This window comes from Oncorhynchus tshawytscha, linkage group LG19 (assembly GCF_018296145.1).
Source record: "Oncorhynchus tshawytscha isolate Ot180627B linkage group LG19, Otsh_v2.0, whole genome shotgun sequence".
NCBI lineage: Eukaryota > Metazoa > Chordata > Actinopteri > Salmoniformes > Salmonidae > Oncorhynchus > Oncorhynchus tshawytscha.
Window position 1 is genome coordinate 16,808,732 of NC_056447.1, and position 17,500 is coordinate 16,826,231.

The 17,500-nt window shown below is 47.1% G+C and overlaps 1 protein-coding gene across 4 annotated transcripts in view; it reads left to right on the plus strand.

Annotated features, from left to right (window-relative positions):
• LOC112238048 (cAMP and cAMP-inhibited cGMP 3',5'-cyclic phosphodiesterase 10A) overlaps positions 1-17,500 on the plus strand; it is a 62,620-nt gene that overhangs the window by 38,270 nt on the left and 6,850 nt on the right. For 2 of the 4 annotated variants that reach the window (XR_006079341.1, XM_042301376.1), the window contains exons 8-19: positions 986-1,037; positions 2,913-3,055; positions 4,721-4,813; positions 5,401-5,587; positions 7,838-7,980; positions 11,574-11,657; positions 12,520-12,670; positions 12,976-13,131; positions 15,077-15,249; positions 15,388-15,499; positions 16,855-16,935; positions 17,089-17,177. Coding sequence is in view for 3 of the 4 variants with exons in the window: in XM_042301376.1 (XP_042157310.1) it covers positions 986-1,037; positions 2,913-3,055; positions 4,721-4,813; positions 5,401-5,587; positions 7,838-7,980; positions 11,574-11,657; positions 12,520-12,670; positions 12,976-13,131; positions 15,077-15,249; positions 15,388-15,499; positions 16,855-16,935; positions 17,089-17,177 (1,464 nt within the window). In the remaining variant the exon portion in view is untranslated. The remainder of the gene's footprint in view (positions 1-985; positions 1,038-2,912; positions 3,056-4,720; positions 4,814-5,400; positions 5,588-7,837; positions 7,981-11,573; positions 11,658-12,519; positions 12,671-12,975; positions 13,132-15,076; positions 15,250-15,387; positions 15,500-16,854; positions 16,936-17,088; positions 17,178-17,500) is intronic. The other 2 variants (XM_042301377.1, XM_042301378.1) reach the window with 2 other exon arrangements.

Sequence of the window (17,500 nt, forward strand, 5' to 3'; positions counted from 1 at the left end):
AAGTAAGTCTGTCTCAATGACTTCCTGCTAGATGTGTCAAAGTAAGTCTGTCTCAATGACTTCCTGCTAGATGTGTCAAAGTAAGTCTGTCTCAATGACTTCCTGCCAGATGTGTCAAAGTAAGTCTGTCTCAATGACTTCCTGCCAGATGTGTCAAAGACACAATATTACATCATAAAGTGAATGGATAACAATCCAGTCATCTACACCAGTGTTTTTTCCCCTAGCACTAAACACCTGGTTCGCACTAATCAAAGATTGGATAATGAGTTGATTAATGGAATCGTTTGTTTCATACTCGGGGGTGGGGGGGGCAAATACCAAAATATACACCCCTTTTTGTTCCCCAGGACCAAGATGAAGAAACTCTTTACCTCCATTATCATTTATCATCTTTACTTCATTATCATTTATCATCATGACTTCATTATCATTTATCATCTTTACTTCATTATCATTTATCATCATTACTTCATTATCATTTATCATCTTTACTTCATTATCATTTATCATCTTTACTTCATTATCATTTATCATCTTTGCTTCATTATCGTTTATCATCTTTACTTCATTATCGTTTATCACCTTTACTTCATTATCATTTATCATCTTTACTTCATTATCGTTTATCATCTTTACTTCGCTATCATTTATCATCTTTACCCCCATTATCATTTATCATCATTACTTCATTATCATTTATCATCTTTACTTCATTATCATGTATCATCATTACGTCATTATCATTTATCATCATTACTTCATTGTCATTTATCATCATTACTTCATTATCATTTATCATCTTTACCCCCATTATCATTTATCATCTTTACCCCATGATCATTTATCATCATTACTTCATTATCATTTATCATCTTTACCCCCATTATCATTTATCATCTTTACCCCCATTATCATTTATCATTTTTATACCCATTATCATTTATCATCATTACTTCATTATCATTCTCTCTTTCTCCAACAGAACGTACTTTGACAACATTGTGGCAATAGATTCTCTACTTGAACACATAATGGTACGTTTCTATTTTGTATGTCTATTTAGTTTATTTCGTGTCTTGTTTTTAAGTTGTAGAGTTGCATGCTATTTCATAAGAAGGGACTTCCACTTTAACAAGACTTTTCTGGCCCAAGTCCATCATGGTTGCCTAGAATGCGTAGGAGGTCCGGGGAGGTGTGTTGTGTTGTGGTGACGTTGGTCGGGGTTCCCGCCCAACTAGATGCGCAGGCGTTTCATTGGTTATATTATATTATTGCATCAACCAATGGTTGCGCGAACACGTCCTCGAATGTGCAGTCGGGCATCAGATTGCGTAATTAAATATTTTATGTTTTTAAACAACTAGTTGACCAAAGTCAGTTCAATTATTTGAATTCCATTTTGTTCTTTTTTGTTGTTGTTGTGAGATCAAAGCGAATATTGCGAATAATTATTCAAATAATTGAACTGACTTTGGTCAACTAGTTGTTTAAAAACAGAAAATATTTATTTTTTATGAGATCAAAGGGCACATTGCACTGCAGTTTCTCTAGAGATGAATCAGATCAAGCCCAAACTGTGCGATGTAGTAGGGAGTTGTAGTTTCCAACTGGTCAATATTCTACATAGTTTAATGCAGAAAACATGGTAATTGACTACAATGGCCATAATCCATTGCACGCCTAAGTTGTCACGTTAGTGTGGTTGTAGACACAGAGAGAGAGAAAAGAGACAGAAGAATGTGCGATCAAGAGGGACAGAGATTTGCGAGGTATCTCTACCTGGAAATACATCATCTAAGTGATTGATAGTTGGTACTCAGCAGTCATAAAATAATGCCTTATTTACTATGAAGAACTACTAAAATAGTGATTTTTGTCAGACGGCAGCTCTATAGAAATGAGATGATGACTTGGAATTAAATAATAAAGTCATCCAATAAAACACATTTAAAATAAACAACAACTGAAATATTTTAACAAAGTAATGTGAATAAGTGATGATGTCAAAGCCGTGTGTATAGGTGGCAGGGAAGTCAGGCGCAGGAGAGTCAAACGGAGTGTAAAATGGAGTCTTTTAATTTAAGTCCACTTAACATGCTCCACGCTCCAAACACTAATTTGTACATATATAAATAAACATGGGTACGAGGACCCTATACAACCATAAACCATAAAACAACACTCGACATAAAACAATCTCTGACAAAGACATGAGGGGAAACAGAGGGTTAAATACACAACAGGTAATGAATGGGATTGAAACCAGGTGTGTGGGAAGACAAGACAAAACCAATGGAAAATGAAAAATGGATCATAATGGCTAGAAGACCGGTGACGTCGACCGCCGAGCACCGCCCGAACAAGGAGAGGCTTCGACTTCGGCAGAAGTCATGACAAAGTTTAATAAGGGATCAGCAGTAATGAACAGTCTCTACCATCATGGGACTTTTATTCATTGTTTTATTCTGGGTTGTTACAGCATTCAACCCACATAATACAAAGTGCATTTAATGTTAAAAAAATAAATAAAAAAGAAGATATATATCAAAATTGAAAACGGTGATTTATTTTTATAATCTAAACAAAACCAAACCCGACTTTTAAAAAAGCACCAATTGCTCAGCACTACCTGATATGTGAAACTGTTATCCAGGCGTTGTGAGACCCCACGTGCGTCTGCAATGTAGTCGGGCAGGAACTGGACCCTAGCCTCTTGTAAATTGTATTGTCGCGAGCCACTGGTGTCATCACAGCTAACATAGTGTGTGGTAGCGCTGAGCCATTTCCTGTGTTGTTTTGCCTGACTCCTATGTGACTTTAACTTGCATAGTCTTACTAACGTGGACAGTGTCTTTCTGTGTACTGTGTGTCCTTCTGTGTACTATGTTTATTGTGGTGTTGTGTTTCAGATATATGCAAAAAACCTGGTGAATGCGGACAGATGTGCACTGTTCCAGGTGGACCACAATAACAATGAACTGTACTCAGACCTGTTCGACATCGGGGAGGAGAACGAGGGCAAACCTGTCTTCAGGAAAACCAAAGAGATTAGGTAAGGGCCATGATCGATTATTTTACTGCTCTGTTGTTGCATGACTGATCTCTATGGTTTATGTTGAGTTGACTTGTGATCATCTGAACGATTCTCTGACGGGTTATGTTGAATTGACCAGTGATCATGTGAACGATTCTCTGGTGGGTTACGTTGAATTGACTAGTGATCATGTGAACGATTCACTGACGGGTTATTTTGAATTGACTAGTGATCCATCTGAATGATTCTCTGATGGGTTGTGTTGAATTGACAAGTGATCATGTGAACGATTCCCTGACAAGGAAACTAGAATCCCCAGTGCAGGGAAACTAGAATGCATAGAACAGGAAAACTAGAATCCCTAGAACAGGAAAACTAGAATCCCCAGAACAGGAAAACTAGAATCCCCAGAACAGGAAAACTAGGATCTCTAGAACAGGAAAACTAGAATCCCTAGAACAGGGCAAATATAATCTATAGAACAAGGTAACTAGAATCTCTAGAACAGGAAAACTAGAATCCCCAGAACAGGAAAACTAGAATCTCTAGAACAAGGAAACTAGAATCCCTAGAACAGGGAAACTAGAATCCCCAGAACAGGGAAACTAGAATCTATAGAACAAGGAAACTAGAATATATACAACAAGGAAACTAGAATCCCCAGAACAGGGAAACTAGAATCTCTAGAACAGGGCAACTAGAATCTATAGAACAAGGAAACTAGAATCCCCAGAACAAGGAAACTAGAATCCCCAGAACAGGGAAACTAGAATCCCTACAACAGGAAAACTAGAATCTCTAGAACAAGGAAAACTAGAATCCCTAGAACAGGGCAACTAGAATCTATAGAACAAGGAAACTAGAATCCCCAGAACAGGGAAACTAGAATCCCTACAACAGGAAAACTAGAATCTCTAGAACAAGGAAACTAGAATCCCTAGAACAGGGAAACTAGAATCCCTAGAACAGGGAAACTAGAATCCCCAGAACAGGAAAACTAGAATCCCCAGGACAGGGAAACTAGAATCCCCAGAACAGGAAAACTAGAATCCCCAGAACAGGAAAACTAGAATCCCCAGAACAGGGAAACTAGAATCCCCAGAACAGGGAAACTAGAATCCCTAGAACAAGGAAACTAGAATCCCCAGAACAAGGAAACTAGAATCCCCAGAACAAGGAAACTAGAATCCCCAGAACAAGGAAACTAGAATCCCTACAACAGGAAAACTAGAATCTCTAGAACGGGAAAACTAGGATCTGTAGAACAAGGAAACTAGAATCCCTAGAACAAGGAAACTAGAATCCCTACAACAGGAAAACTAGAATCTCTAGAACGGGAAAACTAGGATCTGTAGAACAAGGAAACTAGAATCCCTAGAACAGGGAAACTAAAATCCTAGAACACAGAAAATAGAATCTCTAGAACAGGAAAACTAGAATCCCTAGAACAGGAAACTAAATCCTAGAACAAGGAAACTAGAATCCCTAGAACAGGAAACTAAAATCCTAGAACAAGGAAACTAGAATCTCTAGAACAGGGAAACTAGAATCCCCAGAACAGGAAACTAAAATCCTAGAACAAAGAAAATAGAATCTTTAGAACACGGAAGTATAATTCTTAGAACAGAAATGTCCGTTCCCCGGTTGTAACCTCCAGCGCTCTTCTGTCTTGTCCTCTCCCAGGTTTTCTATAGAGAAAGGTATAGCGGGCCAAGTGGCACGGACGGGGGAGGTCCTTAACATCCCAGACGCCTATGCAGACCCACGCTTTAATAGGTAAAACTCCCATTTTACCCTGTCTGCGTCCCAAACAGCACCCTATTCCCCTATATAGTGCACTACTTTTGACCAGAACCATATAGATAGGGTGCCATTTAAGACCCCTCCCCTTGTCTACTTTATTGGTGAACGTGGTTTAAGTAATCCTCAGAGTAGTCCGGTGCTAGCCATTATCCCAGCTCTAATTATACAGTCTTGCCAAGTTCTAATGTCATTGTCTTGCCCAATATTTTCTTAGGTAATGGCACCGGGCTTTTCACGTCTAGCTTGTTGTAATACACGTCGTCAGCCTGGGCCTTGATGTAATTTAGTGGAATATAATATAATTTTTGTTTTATTTGACCTTTATTTAACTAGGCAAGTCAGTTAAGAACAAATTCTTATTTACAATGACGGTTAACTGCCTGCTCAGGGGCAGAACGACAGATTTGTACCTTGTCAGGGGGGTTTGAACTTGCAACCTTCCGGTTACTTAGAGTCCAACGCTCTAACCACTAGGCTACCCTGCCGCCCAATCATTAAACACTTATGGCATTACGTCAAGATGAATTCCGTGTTACATTTTAACCCCTCCCACTTCACAGAGAGGTAGACCTCTATACGGGCTACACCACGCGGAACATCCTATGCATGCCCATCGTTTCCAGGGGGACCGTAATAGGGGTCGTACAGATGGTTAACAAGCTGTGTGGAAGTGCCTTCACCAAAACAGACGAGAACAACTTCAAGATGTTCGCCGTCTTCTGTGCTCTAGCCTTGCACTGTGCCAACGTGAGTGTTTTTTGTCGAATTTATATTTTTATGAAAATATATTTTACTTTGTGTCAGACAAAAACAAAATTGAAGGATATTCAGGATATACTACAGGAAAAAATGTGAGTTTTTCTTTCAATTCAAATCAGCGAATCTCAGTTATGAATTGACAATAACTCTGAACTGCACAATGTACAGACACCATGTATCAAGGGCCAATATTAGACACAGTAAAATCATGAATCAGACTGTTTAGCTCTGTCTAGTCCCTAAGGCCTGCTGAGATTGAACACTGACATGTCTTTGAGCTGTGTCGCCCCAAGACGTTGTTGAGCATCTAGAGTAGGACAGCAAGGCTGTACACAGCAGACGCCAAACCCCCACACCTCCCCTTCCCTCCACCAGAACAGACTCCCCTTCCCTCCACCAGAACAGACGCCAACCCCCCTCCCCTTCCCTCCACCAGAACAGACGCATCACTTTCTCCAGCCAGGCAAAATGACTTACCTAAAGGTACACACACACACACACACACACACACACACACACACACACACACACACACACATCTAGAGGCAGGAGGCATGAAATACTGCTCAACATAAATCGTCCGGCTGGGAGGATGGTGGCGGGTGGCAGTGGAGCGGCTTGGGTGGGTAAAATATTAACGCGGCTCATCAACATGGTGACGCAGGCTCCTGCGCAAGTGTGTCGCACAAGAAGGGGGGGGTCCAAATGGGAGAGGTGGGAGGAGTTAGGAGAGGAGAGACTTGGGAAGAGAGCAGAGAAGAGGAGACAGAGGGGCACTAGAACCACACAGAGGGGCACTAGAACCGCACAGAGGGGCACTAGAACCGCACAGAGGGGCACTAGAACCGCACAGAGGGGCACTAGAACCGCACAGAGGGGCACTAGAACCACACAGAGGGGTACTAGAACCACAGAGGGGCACTAGAACCACTAGAACACGTCATAAGCCAAATCAAAACATTTAGAATGACAGGAAATTTGCTTTAAAACTGCACCATTTTCTCTCAGCCTCATTGCTAAATGTGTAGAACTGCAAGTTAGTTGTTTTCAACAACAACAAAATATAGTTGTCCTAAAAATGTTTAAAATGTTTTGCTTTGACCTTGTATGAGGGCCTCGCAAAACTGCAGTTCGCCACTAGAGAAGGGGAGAGGAGAGAGAGAGGAGAGAGAGAGGAGAGAGGAGAGGAGAGAGAGAGAGAGAGAGAGAGAGAGGAGAGAGAGAGAGGAGAGGGAAGAGGAGCGAGAGAGAGAGGAGAGGAGAGAGAGAGAGAGAAGGAAGAGGAGCGAGAGAGAGAAAGAAAGAGGAGAGGAGAGAGAGGAGAGGGAAGAGGAGCGAGAGAGAGAGAGGGAGAGAGAGGAGAGGGAAGAGGAGCGAGAGAGAGAGAGAGAGAGGAGAGGGAAGAGGAGAGAGAGAGAGAGAGAGAGAGAGGGAGAGAGAGGAGAGGGAAGAGGAGCGAGAGAGAGAGAGAGAGAGAGAGAGAGGAAAGAGGAGCGAGAGAGAGAGAGAGAGGAGAGGGAAGAGGAGCGAGAGAGAGAGAGAGAGAGAGAGAGAGGAGAGGGAAGAGGAGCGAGAGAGAGAGAGAGAGAGGAGAGGAGGAGGGGAGGAGCGAGGAGAGAGAGGAGAGGGAAGAGGAGCGAGAGAGGAGAGGAGAGAGAGGAGAGGGAAGAGGAGAGAGAGAGAGAGGGAGAGAGGAGCGAGGAGAGGAGAGGGAAGAGGAGCGAGAGAGAGAGAGAGAGAGGAGAGAGAGGAGCGAGAGAGAGAGAGAGAGAGAGGGAAGAGGAGCGAGAGAGAGAGAGGAGAGGGAAGAGGAGCGAGAGAGAGAGAGAGAGAGAGAGGAGAGGGAAGAGGAGCGCAAGAGAGAGAGAGAGAGGAGAGGAGAGGGAAGAGAAGCGAGAGAGAGAGAGGAGAGCAGAGGGAAGAAGAGGAGGTGGAGGATAAGCGGAGAGGAGGAGAGGAAAGAGAAGAGGAGAGAGGCTGAGAGGAGCAGTCAGGAATGGAGGGAGAGTGTGAGAGAGAGGAGAGATGGGAAGGAGGGGAGAGAGACTGCGGGGAGAATAGAAGAGGGGAAAGAGGAGGGGAGAGGGAGAGACTATGGGGAGAATAGAAGAGGGGAAAGAGGAGGGGAGAGGGAAGCTTTGGTGCGAAGGATGGGGGATCAACACGACTCCCAGCGGCAACGCCAAGAGTTTGAAGGACTGTCTGTCTCTCTTTGTCTGTGTGTGTCTGTCTGTCCAGATGTACCACCGGATCAGGCACTCTGAGTGTATCTACAGGGTAACCATGGAGAAGTTGTCCTACCACAGTATCTGTACTTCAGAGGAGTGGAAGACCCTCACGAAGCTGGACCTTCCTACACCCTTATACAAAGAGATAGAACTGTGAGTGTCTAACCCTAAGGCCCCTATACAAAGAGATAATGTCCTCTGACCTACCCAATCCATTGATCTCCCAATGTTCATACACCATAACCTGCCTCTTATCTCCCATTGTTCCTGCCTCTTATCTCCCACCCGCGTGACACCCAGCTCTCTTTAGAAGGACAGACAGACGGGAGAGAGATGGTCCTGATGCAGACAGACAGGAGAGAGACGGTCCTGACTCAGACAGACAGGAATGAGACGGTCCTGACACAGACAGACAGGAGAGAGACGTTCCTGACGCAGACAGACAGGAGAGAGACGGTCCTGATGCAGACAGGAGAGAGACGGTCCTGACGCAGACAGACAGGAGAGAGACGGTCCTGACGCAGACAGACAGGAGAGAGACGGTCCTGACGCAGACAGACAGGAGAGAGACGGTCCTGACGCAGACAGACAGGAGAGAGACGGTCCTGACGCAGACAGACAGGAGAGAGACGGTCCTGACGCAGACAGACAGGAGAGAGACGGTCCTGACGCAGACAGACAGGGGAGAGACGGTCCTGACTCAGACAGACAGGGGAGAGACGGTCCTGACTCAGACAGACAGGAATGAGACGGTCCTGACGCAGACAGACAGGAGAGAGACGGTCCTGACGCAGACAGACAGGAGAGAGACGGTCCTGACGCAGACAGACAGGAGAGAGACGGTCCTGACGCAGACAGACAGGAGAGAGACGGTCCTGACACAGACAGACAGGAGAGAGACGGTCCTGACACAGACAGACAGGAGAGAGACGGTCCTGACGCAGACAGACAGGAGAGAGACGGTCCTGACGCAGACAGACAGGAGAGAGACGGTCCTGACGCAGACAGACAGGAGAGAGACGGTCCTGACGACAGACAGACAGGGGAGAGACAGGAGAGAGACGGCCCTGATGCAGACAGACAGGAGAGAGACGGTCCTGACGCAGACAGACGGTCCTGACGCAGACAGACAGGAGAGAGACGGTCCTGACACAGACAGGCGGCCCTGACGCAGACAGACAGGAGAGAGACGGCCCTGACGCAGACAGACAGGAGAGAGACGTCCCTGACGACAGACAGACAGGAGAGAGACGGTCCTGACGCAGACAGACAGGAGAGCGACGGTCCTGACGCAGACAGACAGGAGAGAGACGGTCCTGACGCAGACAGACAGGAGAGAGACCGCCTGACGCAGACCGACAGGAGACAGACGGCCCTGACGCAGACAGACAGGAGAGAGACCGCCCTGACGCAGACAGACAGGAGACAGACGGCCCTGATGCAGACAGACAGGAGAGAGACGGCCCTGACGCAGACAGACAGGAGACAGACGGCCCTGACAGCAGACAGACAGGAGACAGGCGGCCCTGACGCAGACAGACAGGAGAGAGAGACGGCCCTGACGCAGACAGACAGGAGAGAGACGGTCCTGACACAGACAGACAGGAGAGAGACGGTCCTGAGGCAGACAGACATGAGAGAGACGGCCCTGACGCAGACCGACAGGAGAGAGACAGTCCTGACGCAGACAGACAGGAGAGAAACGGTCCTGACGCAGACAGACAGGAGAGAGACGGTCCTGACGCAGACAGACAGGAGAGAGACGGTCCTGACGCAGACAGACAGGAGAGAGAGACGGTCCTGACACAGACAGACAGGAGAGAGACGGCCCTGACGCAGACAGACATGAGAGAGACAGTCCGGACGCAGACAGACAGGAGAGAGACAGGAGAGAGACGGTCCTGACACAGACAGACAGGGAGAGAGACGGTCCTGACACAGACAGACAGGAGAGAGACGGTCCTGATGCAGTCCGGACGCAGACAGACAGGAGAGAGACAGGACAGGAGAGAGACGGTCCTGACACAGACAGACAGGAGAGAGACGGTCCTGACACAGACAGACAGGAGAGAGACAGTTCTGACGCAGACAGACAGGAGAGAGACGGTCCTGATGCAGACAGACAGGAGAGAGACGGTCCTGATGCAGACAGACAGGAGAGAGACGGTTCTGACGCAGACAGACAGGAGAGAGACGGTCCTGATGCAGACAGACAGGAGAGAGACGGTCCTGACACAGACAGACAGGAGAGAGACGGTCCTGATGCAGACAGACAGGAGAGAGACGGTCCTGATGCAGACAGACAGGAGAGAGACGGTCCTGATGCAGACAGACAGGAGAGAGACGGTCCTGATGCAGACAGACAGGAGAGAGACGGTCCTGACGCAGACAGACAGGAGAGAGACGGTTCTGACGCAGACAGACAGGAGAGAGACGGTCCTGACACAGACAGACAGGAGAGAGACGGTCCTGATGCAGACAGGAGGAGAGACGGTTCTGACACAGACAGACAGGAGAGAGACGGTCCTGATGCAGACAGACAGGAGAGAGACGGTTCTGACGCAGACAGACAGGAGAGAGACGGTTCTGACGCAGACAGACAGGAGAGAGACGGTCCTGACACAGACAGACAGGAGAGAGACGGTCCTGATGCAGACAGACAGGAGAGAGACGGTCCTGAGGCAGACAGACATGAGAGAAACGGTCCTGACGCAGACAGACAGGAGAGAGACAGTCCGGATGCAGACAGACAGGAGAGAGACAGTCCTGATGCAGACAGACAGGAGAGAGACGGTCCTGACACAGACAGACAGGAGAGAGACGGTCCTGACACAGACAGACAGGAGAGAGACGGTCCTGACGCAGACAGACAGGAGAGAGACAGTCCTGACGCAGACAGACAGGAGAGAAACGGTCCTGACGCAGACAGACAGGAGAGAGACAGTCCGGATGCAGACAGACAGGAGAGAGACGGTCCTGACGCAGACAGACAGGAGAGAGACGGTCCTGACGCAGACAGACAGGAAAGAGACGGTCCTGACACAGACAGACAGGAGAGAGACAGTCCTGACACAGACAGACAGGAGAGAGACAGTCCTGACGCAGACAGACAGGAGAGAGACGGTCCTGACACAGACAGACAGGAGAGAGACGGTCCTGACACAGACAGACAGGAGAGAGACGGTCCTGACACAGACAGACAGAAGAGAGACGGTCCTGACGCAGACAGACAGGAGAGAGACGGTCCTGACGCAGACAGACAGACAGAGAGACGGTCCTGACACAGACAGACATTAGAGAGACGGTCCTGACACAGACAGACATTAGAGAGACGGTCCTGACAGACAGACATTAGAGAGACGGTCCTGACAGACAGACAGACAGGAGAGAGACGGTCCTGACGCAGACAGACAGGAGACAGACGGTCCTGACGCAGACAGACAGGAGAGAGACGGTCCTGACACAGACAGACAGGAGAGAGACGGTCCTGACACAGACAGACAGGAGACAGACGGCCCTGACGCAGACAGACAGGAGAGAATGCCCAGAGCAGGAAGGAAGGGGGCCGGACCCTGTGTGTGTGTGTGTGTGTGTGTGCATGAGTGCTTGTTTCAGCCCTGCTAGATCTACAGCCAGTCTGCCTTTCTCTCTTTTTCCCACACACACACACACACACTCTGCAGGGCCATCATAATCTAAGAGGCTCCCTCCCTCTTTCTTTCCCTCTCTCTCCCTCCCTCCTTCAGGTTTCATTTTGACATTAGTCAGTTTGAGGAGCTGTGGCCGGCTGTCTTTGTTTACATGGTCCACAACTCATGTGGAGAGACCAGGTACGTCAAGGTCATCAGGGAAATTAACTTGGTCAAATAAACCCATAGATTCTACGGGATAAATTTATTTAGTCATATACAGTGGGGAGAACAAGTATTTGATACACTGCCGATTTTGCAGGTTCTCCTACCTACAAAGCATGTAGAGGTCTGTAATTTTTATCATAGGTACACTTCAACTGTGAGAGACGGAATCTAAAACAAAAATCCAGAAAATCACATTGTATGATTTTTAAGTAATTAATTAGCATTTTATTGTATACTGTACCCATAGATTCTACGAGATAAATTAACTTAGTCATATATACCCATAGATTCTATAAGATATATTAAGTTGACATATAAACACATCGATTCTTTAAGAAAATTACTAATATTACTCTCTCCCTCTCTCCGTCCTCTCTCTCTCTCCCCCTCTCCATCCTCTCTCCCTCTCTCTCTCTCTCCCTCTCTCTCTCCCCCCTCTCATCCTCTCTCCCTCTCTCTCTCTCTCTCTCTCTCTCTCCCCTCTCTCCCCCTCTCTCCCTCTCTCTCCCTCTCTCCGTCCTCTCTCTCTCTCTCTCTCTCTCTCTCTCTCTCTCCATACTCTCTCTCCCTTTCTCTCTCCGTCCTCCCTTTCTCTCTCTCCGTCCTCTCTCTCCCTCTTCGTCCTCTCTCTCTCCCTCTTCGTCCTCTCTCCATCCTCTCTCCCTCCGTCCTCTCTCTCTGACTCTCTCTCCCTCTCCGTCCTCCTCTCTCTCCCTCTCCGTCCTCTCTCTCTCCCTCTCCGTCCTCTCTCTCTCCCTCTCCGTCCTCTCTCTCTCCCCTCTCCGTTCTCTCCCTCTCCGTCCTCTCTCCCTCTCCGTCCTCTCCCTCCCTCTAGTTTTGAGCTGGAGAAGTTGTGCAGGTTCACTATGTCTGTGAGGAAGAATTATCGGCGTGTTCCCTACCACAACTGGAAACATGCGGTGAACGTGGCTCACTGTATGTACGCCATACTACAGAAGACCACCGGCATCTTCACTGAGATAGAGGTCTGCCTGTCTGTCCGTCCGTCAGTTTGTCAATAACATAGTCAAGAGATAAAATAAAGTAAAGTTTAGAAAGAGTGTTGTGGTCAACTCCATTCCAATTCAGTCATTTACTTCCTGTTTCCTAAATAGAATGAGGATAGATTCTAAACAGGGTCAATTCTATCAGTAGCTGACTTCCATGTGTACTTGTCCATCCTCTCTCTCTCTATCCATCCTCTCTCTCTCCCCATCCCCTCTCTCTCCCCCATCCCCTCTCTCTCTCCCCATCCTCTCTCTCTCTCCCCTCTCTCTCCCCCCATCAACAGAAGAAGGGTCTGCTGATAGCCTGTCTATGTCATGATCTGGACCATCGAGGATACAGTAACACCTACCTGCAGAAGTTTGACCATCCTCTAGCTGCCCTGTACAGCACGTCTACAATGGAGCAACACCACTTCTCCCAGACTGTATCCATCCTGCAGGTAGGACTACCACACACACACACACACACACACCCTGACTCAGCTGCCCTCTAAATGTTCCCCCGGGAAGATCTCTTCAGACATTTCCCCCTAACAGTTGCTCTGTTATTAATCAGTGTCCCCTCCCAATTCAAATTCCTCATCTTTGGTGGGTGATGATCAGGTACCCTGAATCCTTGTCCACAGAAGTGTCAGGGTTGGGTCAATTCTAATTGAAGATATTTAATTAAGAAAGCAATTTGAATTTAAAACTTCAAAAGTGGATTTTTTTTTTTTTTTTAATAAATAGCTTTGACATTTATTGAGATGTCATTGAAAATAGATGGCCTTTTTCAATTATTGAATTGCAATTTCAATTTACTTCCTGAATTGACAGCCTTCAATTTCAAATTGATCACAAAAACTTGCAAAGTATCCAAACTACCCTGAACGTTCCAGGACATACAGCACTCCCAGGATGTACCCTCTGGCTATCCCACCTACGCTATACTCCCAGGATGTACCCTCTGGCTATCCCACCTAAGCTATACACCCAGGATGTACCCTCTGGCTATCCCATGTAAGCTGTACTCCCAGGATGTACCCTCTGGCTATCCCACCTAAGCGGGTACTCCCAGGATGTACCCTCTGGCTATCCCGCCTAAGCTGTACTCCCAGGATGTACCCTCTGGCTATCCCACCTAAGCTATACTCCCAGGATGTACCCTCTGGCTATCCCACCTAAGCTCTACTCCCAGGATGTACCCTCTGGCTATCCCATCTAAGCTATACTCCCAGGATGTACCCTCTGGCTATCCCACCTAAGCTGGTACTCCCAGGATGTACCCTCTGGCTATCCCACCTAAGCTATACTCCCAGGATGTACCCTCTGGCTATCCCACCTAAGCTGGTACTCCCAGGATGTACCCTCTGGCTATCCCACCTAAACTATACTCCCAGGATGTACCCTCTGGCTATCCCACCTAAGCTATACTCCCAGGATGTACCCTCTGGCTATCCCACCTAAACTATACTCCCAGGATGTACCCTCTGGCTATCCCACCTAAGCTATACTCCCAGGATGTACCCTCTGGCTATCCCACCTAAGCTATACTCCCAGGATGTACCCTCTGGCTATCCCACCTAAAGCTAGCTGAACTCCCAGGATGTACCCTCTTTATTGGCTATCCCACCTGGAAACTATAACCTGACCCAGGATGTACCCTCTGGCTATCCCACCTAAGCTATACTCCCAGGATGTACCCTCTGGCTATCCCACCTAAACTATACCACGGAGGCCCAGGATGTACCCTCTGGCTATCCCACCTAAGCTATACTCCCAGGATGTACCCTCTGACTATCCCACCTAAACTATACTCCCAGGATGTGACCCTCTGGCTATCCCACCTGACAGCTATACTCCCAGGATGTACCCTCTGACTATCCCACCTAAGCTATACTCCCAGGATGTTCTGGGCCGAGGTCTGGCTATCCCACCTAAGCTCTACTCCCAGGATGTACCCTCTGGCTATCCCACCTAAGCTATACTCCCAGGATGTACCCTCTGGCTATCCCACCTAAGCTATACTCCCAGGATGTACCCTCTGGCTATCCCACCTAGTGCTATACTCCCAGGATGTACCCTCTGGCTATCCCACCTAAGCTATACTCCCAGGATGTACCCTCTGGCTATCCCACCTAAACTATACTCCCAGGATGTACCCTCTGGCTATCCCACCTAAGCTCTACTCCCAGGATGTACCCTCTGGCTATCCCACCTAAACTATACTCCCAGGATGTACCCTCTGGCTATCCCACCTAAACTATACTCCCAGGATGTACCCTCTGGCTATCCCACCTAAGCTATACTCCCAGGATGTACCCTCTGGCTATCCCACCTATAAGCTGAGCTGAACTCCTCATAAGCGGAGCGTTTGCTTTTTATTGATGTCTTTGTTTCCCATAGCTGGAAGGGCACAATGTTTTCTCCAACCTGACTTCCAGTGAGTACGAGCAGGTGTTAGAGATCATCCGCAAGGCCATCATCGCTACAGATCTGGCGCTCTACTTCGGCAACCGCAAACAGCTAGCTGAGCTACTGACCACGGAGGCACTGGACCTAGACAACCACCAACACAGGTCAGAGGTCAGGGGTCGTACACATACACACTTTAGACATAGCGCAAGGCACAGACACACACACACTGGACATCTTCTCTGATACATCTGGAAATAGGTCATTAAAAAATATATATATATTTACTTTTCTTTCCCCAGGGACCGTGTGATTGGTCTGATGATGACAGCATGTGACCTGTGTTCCGTTACCAAGCTGTGGCCAATCACACGACTCACGGCTAATGACATCTACGCTGAGTTCTGGGCCGAGGTGCGGTGGTATAATTCACTACGACATCTCTACTGTTGTAACGTGGTAGACTAGTGGTTAGAGTGTAGGGACGGCAGGTAGACTAGTGGTTAGAGTGTAGGGACGGCAGGTAGACTAGTGGTTAGAGTGTAGGGACGGCAGGTAGACTAGTGGTTAGAGTGTAGGGACGGCAGGTAGCCTAGTGGTTAGAGTGTAGGGACGGCAGGTAGCCTAGTGGTTAGAGTGTAAGGATTACAGGTAGCCTAGTGGTTAGAGTGTAGGGACGGCAGGTAGCCTAGTGGTTAGAGTGTAGGGACGGCAGGTAGCCTAGTGGTTAGAGTGTAGGGACGGCAGGTAGCCTAGTGGTTAGAGTGTAGGGACGGCAGGTAGCCTAGTGGTTAGAGCGTTGGACTAGTAACCGAAAGGTTGTTAGATCAAATCCCCAAGCAGGCAAGGTAAAAATCTGTCGTTCTGCCAATGAACAAGGCAGTTAACCCACTGTTCCTAGACCGTCATTGAAAATAAGAATTTGTTCTGACTTCCCAAGTTAAATAAAATGTTAAAAAATATATATTTAAAAAAATTGCTGGAGGGGTTCATTCGTCACGAGTGGTTCATAAGAACCTTTTATTGGTGAAAGGGTTCTACTTAGAACTTTGTAGTGGTGAAAGGGTTCTACTTAGAACCTTTTAGTGGTGAAAGGGTTCTACTTAGAACCTTTTAGTGGTGAAAGAGTTCTTCTTGAAACCAATTTTTTTAAATTATCAGCCGAAGACCCCTTTTAGGTTCTAGAGAGCAGCTTTTTCTCTCAGAGTGTACTACTGCTTTATGGAGTTAATCAATTTCTTCATTCTATATGATTCTGAATAAATTGATCATAGTACTCAGAAGGTCATCAGGTGTCACTTTCTTTTGTCCTTTAATCTCAATAACCTCCTCTCTTTCTTCCATCATCCTCCTGTAACTTCTCTCCTCCTTTCTCTCCCTCCTTTATCTTTTCTCCTTCTTCTCTCATTCTCTCCTCCTTTCCTCCTCTTCTCCTCCTCCCTTCTTAATCTCCTCTCCTCCTCCTCTCCTTTTCCCTACTTTATCTCCTCTCCTCCTTCTCTCCTCCTTTTCTCCTCCTTTCCTCCTCACTTCTTTATCTCCTCTCCTCCTCCTCCTCTTCGCCCCCTCCCTTCTTAATCTCCTCTCCTCCTCCTCCTCCTTTCCTCCTCCTCCTCTCCTCCTCCCTTCTTTATCTCCTCCTCTCCTCCTTCTCTCCTTTCCTCCTTTCCTCCTCCTCCTCTCCTCCCTTCTTTATCTCCTCTCCTCCTCCTCTCTTCACCTCCTCTCCTCCTCCTCCCTTCTTTATCTCCTCCTCCTCTCCTCTACAGGGGGATGAGATGAAGAAGATAGGTATACAGCCCATCCCTATGATGGACAGAGATAAGAAGGAAGAGGTTCCTCAGGGGCAGGTAAGAACTACACACACACACACACACACACACACACACACACACACACTAAGAAGAACATTACCTGGGCTGTGTCTCATTCTGGCGCGATGTTCCCTCCCCTCTGCCCTTGTTCCCTCACCTTTACTGGATGCTCCTTGTCTGTTTTTCTAGGTGGGGTTCTACAATGCTGTTGCACTCCCATGTTATACCACCTTATCTGAGCTCTTCCCCCCTTCCAGCCCTCTTCTACAAGCCTGCAAGTGAGTTAGATAATGTACAATACCCACACAGTATATTATATAGACTACCCACACAGTATATTATATAGACTACCCACACAGTATATTATATAGACTACACACAGTATATTATATAGACTACACACAGTATATTATATAGACTACACACAGTATATTATATAGACTACACACACAGTATATTATATAGACTACACACAGTATATTATATAGACTACACACACAGTATATTATATAGACTACACACACAGTATATTATATAGACTACACACAGTATATTATATAGACTACACACAGTATATTATATAGACTACCCACACAGTATA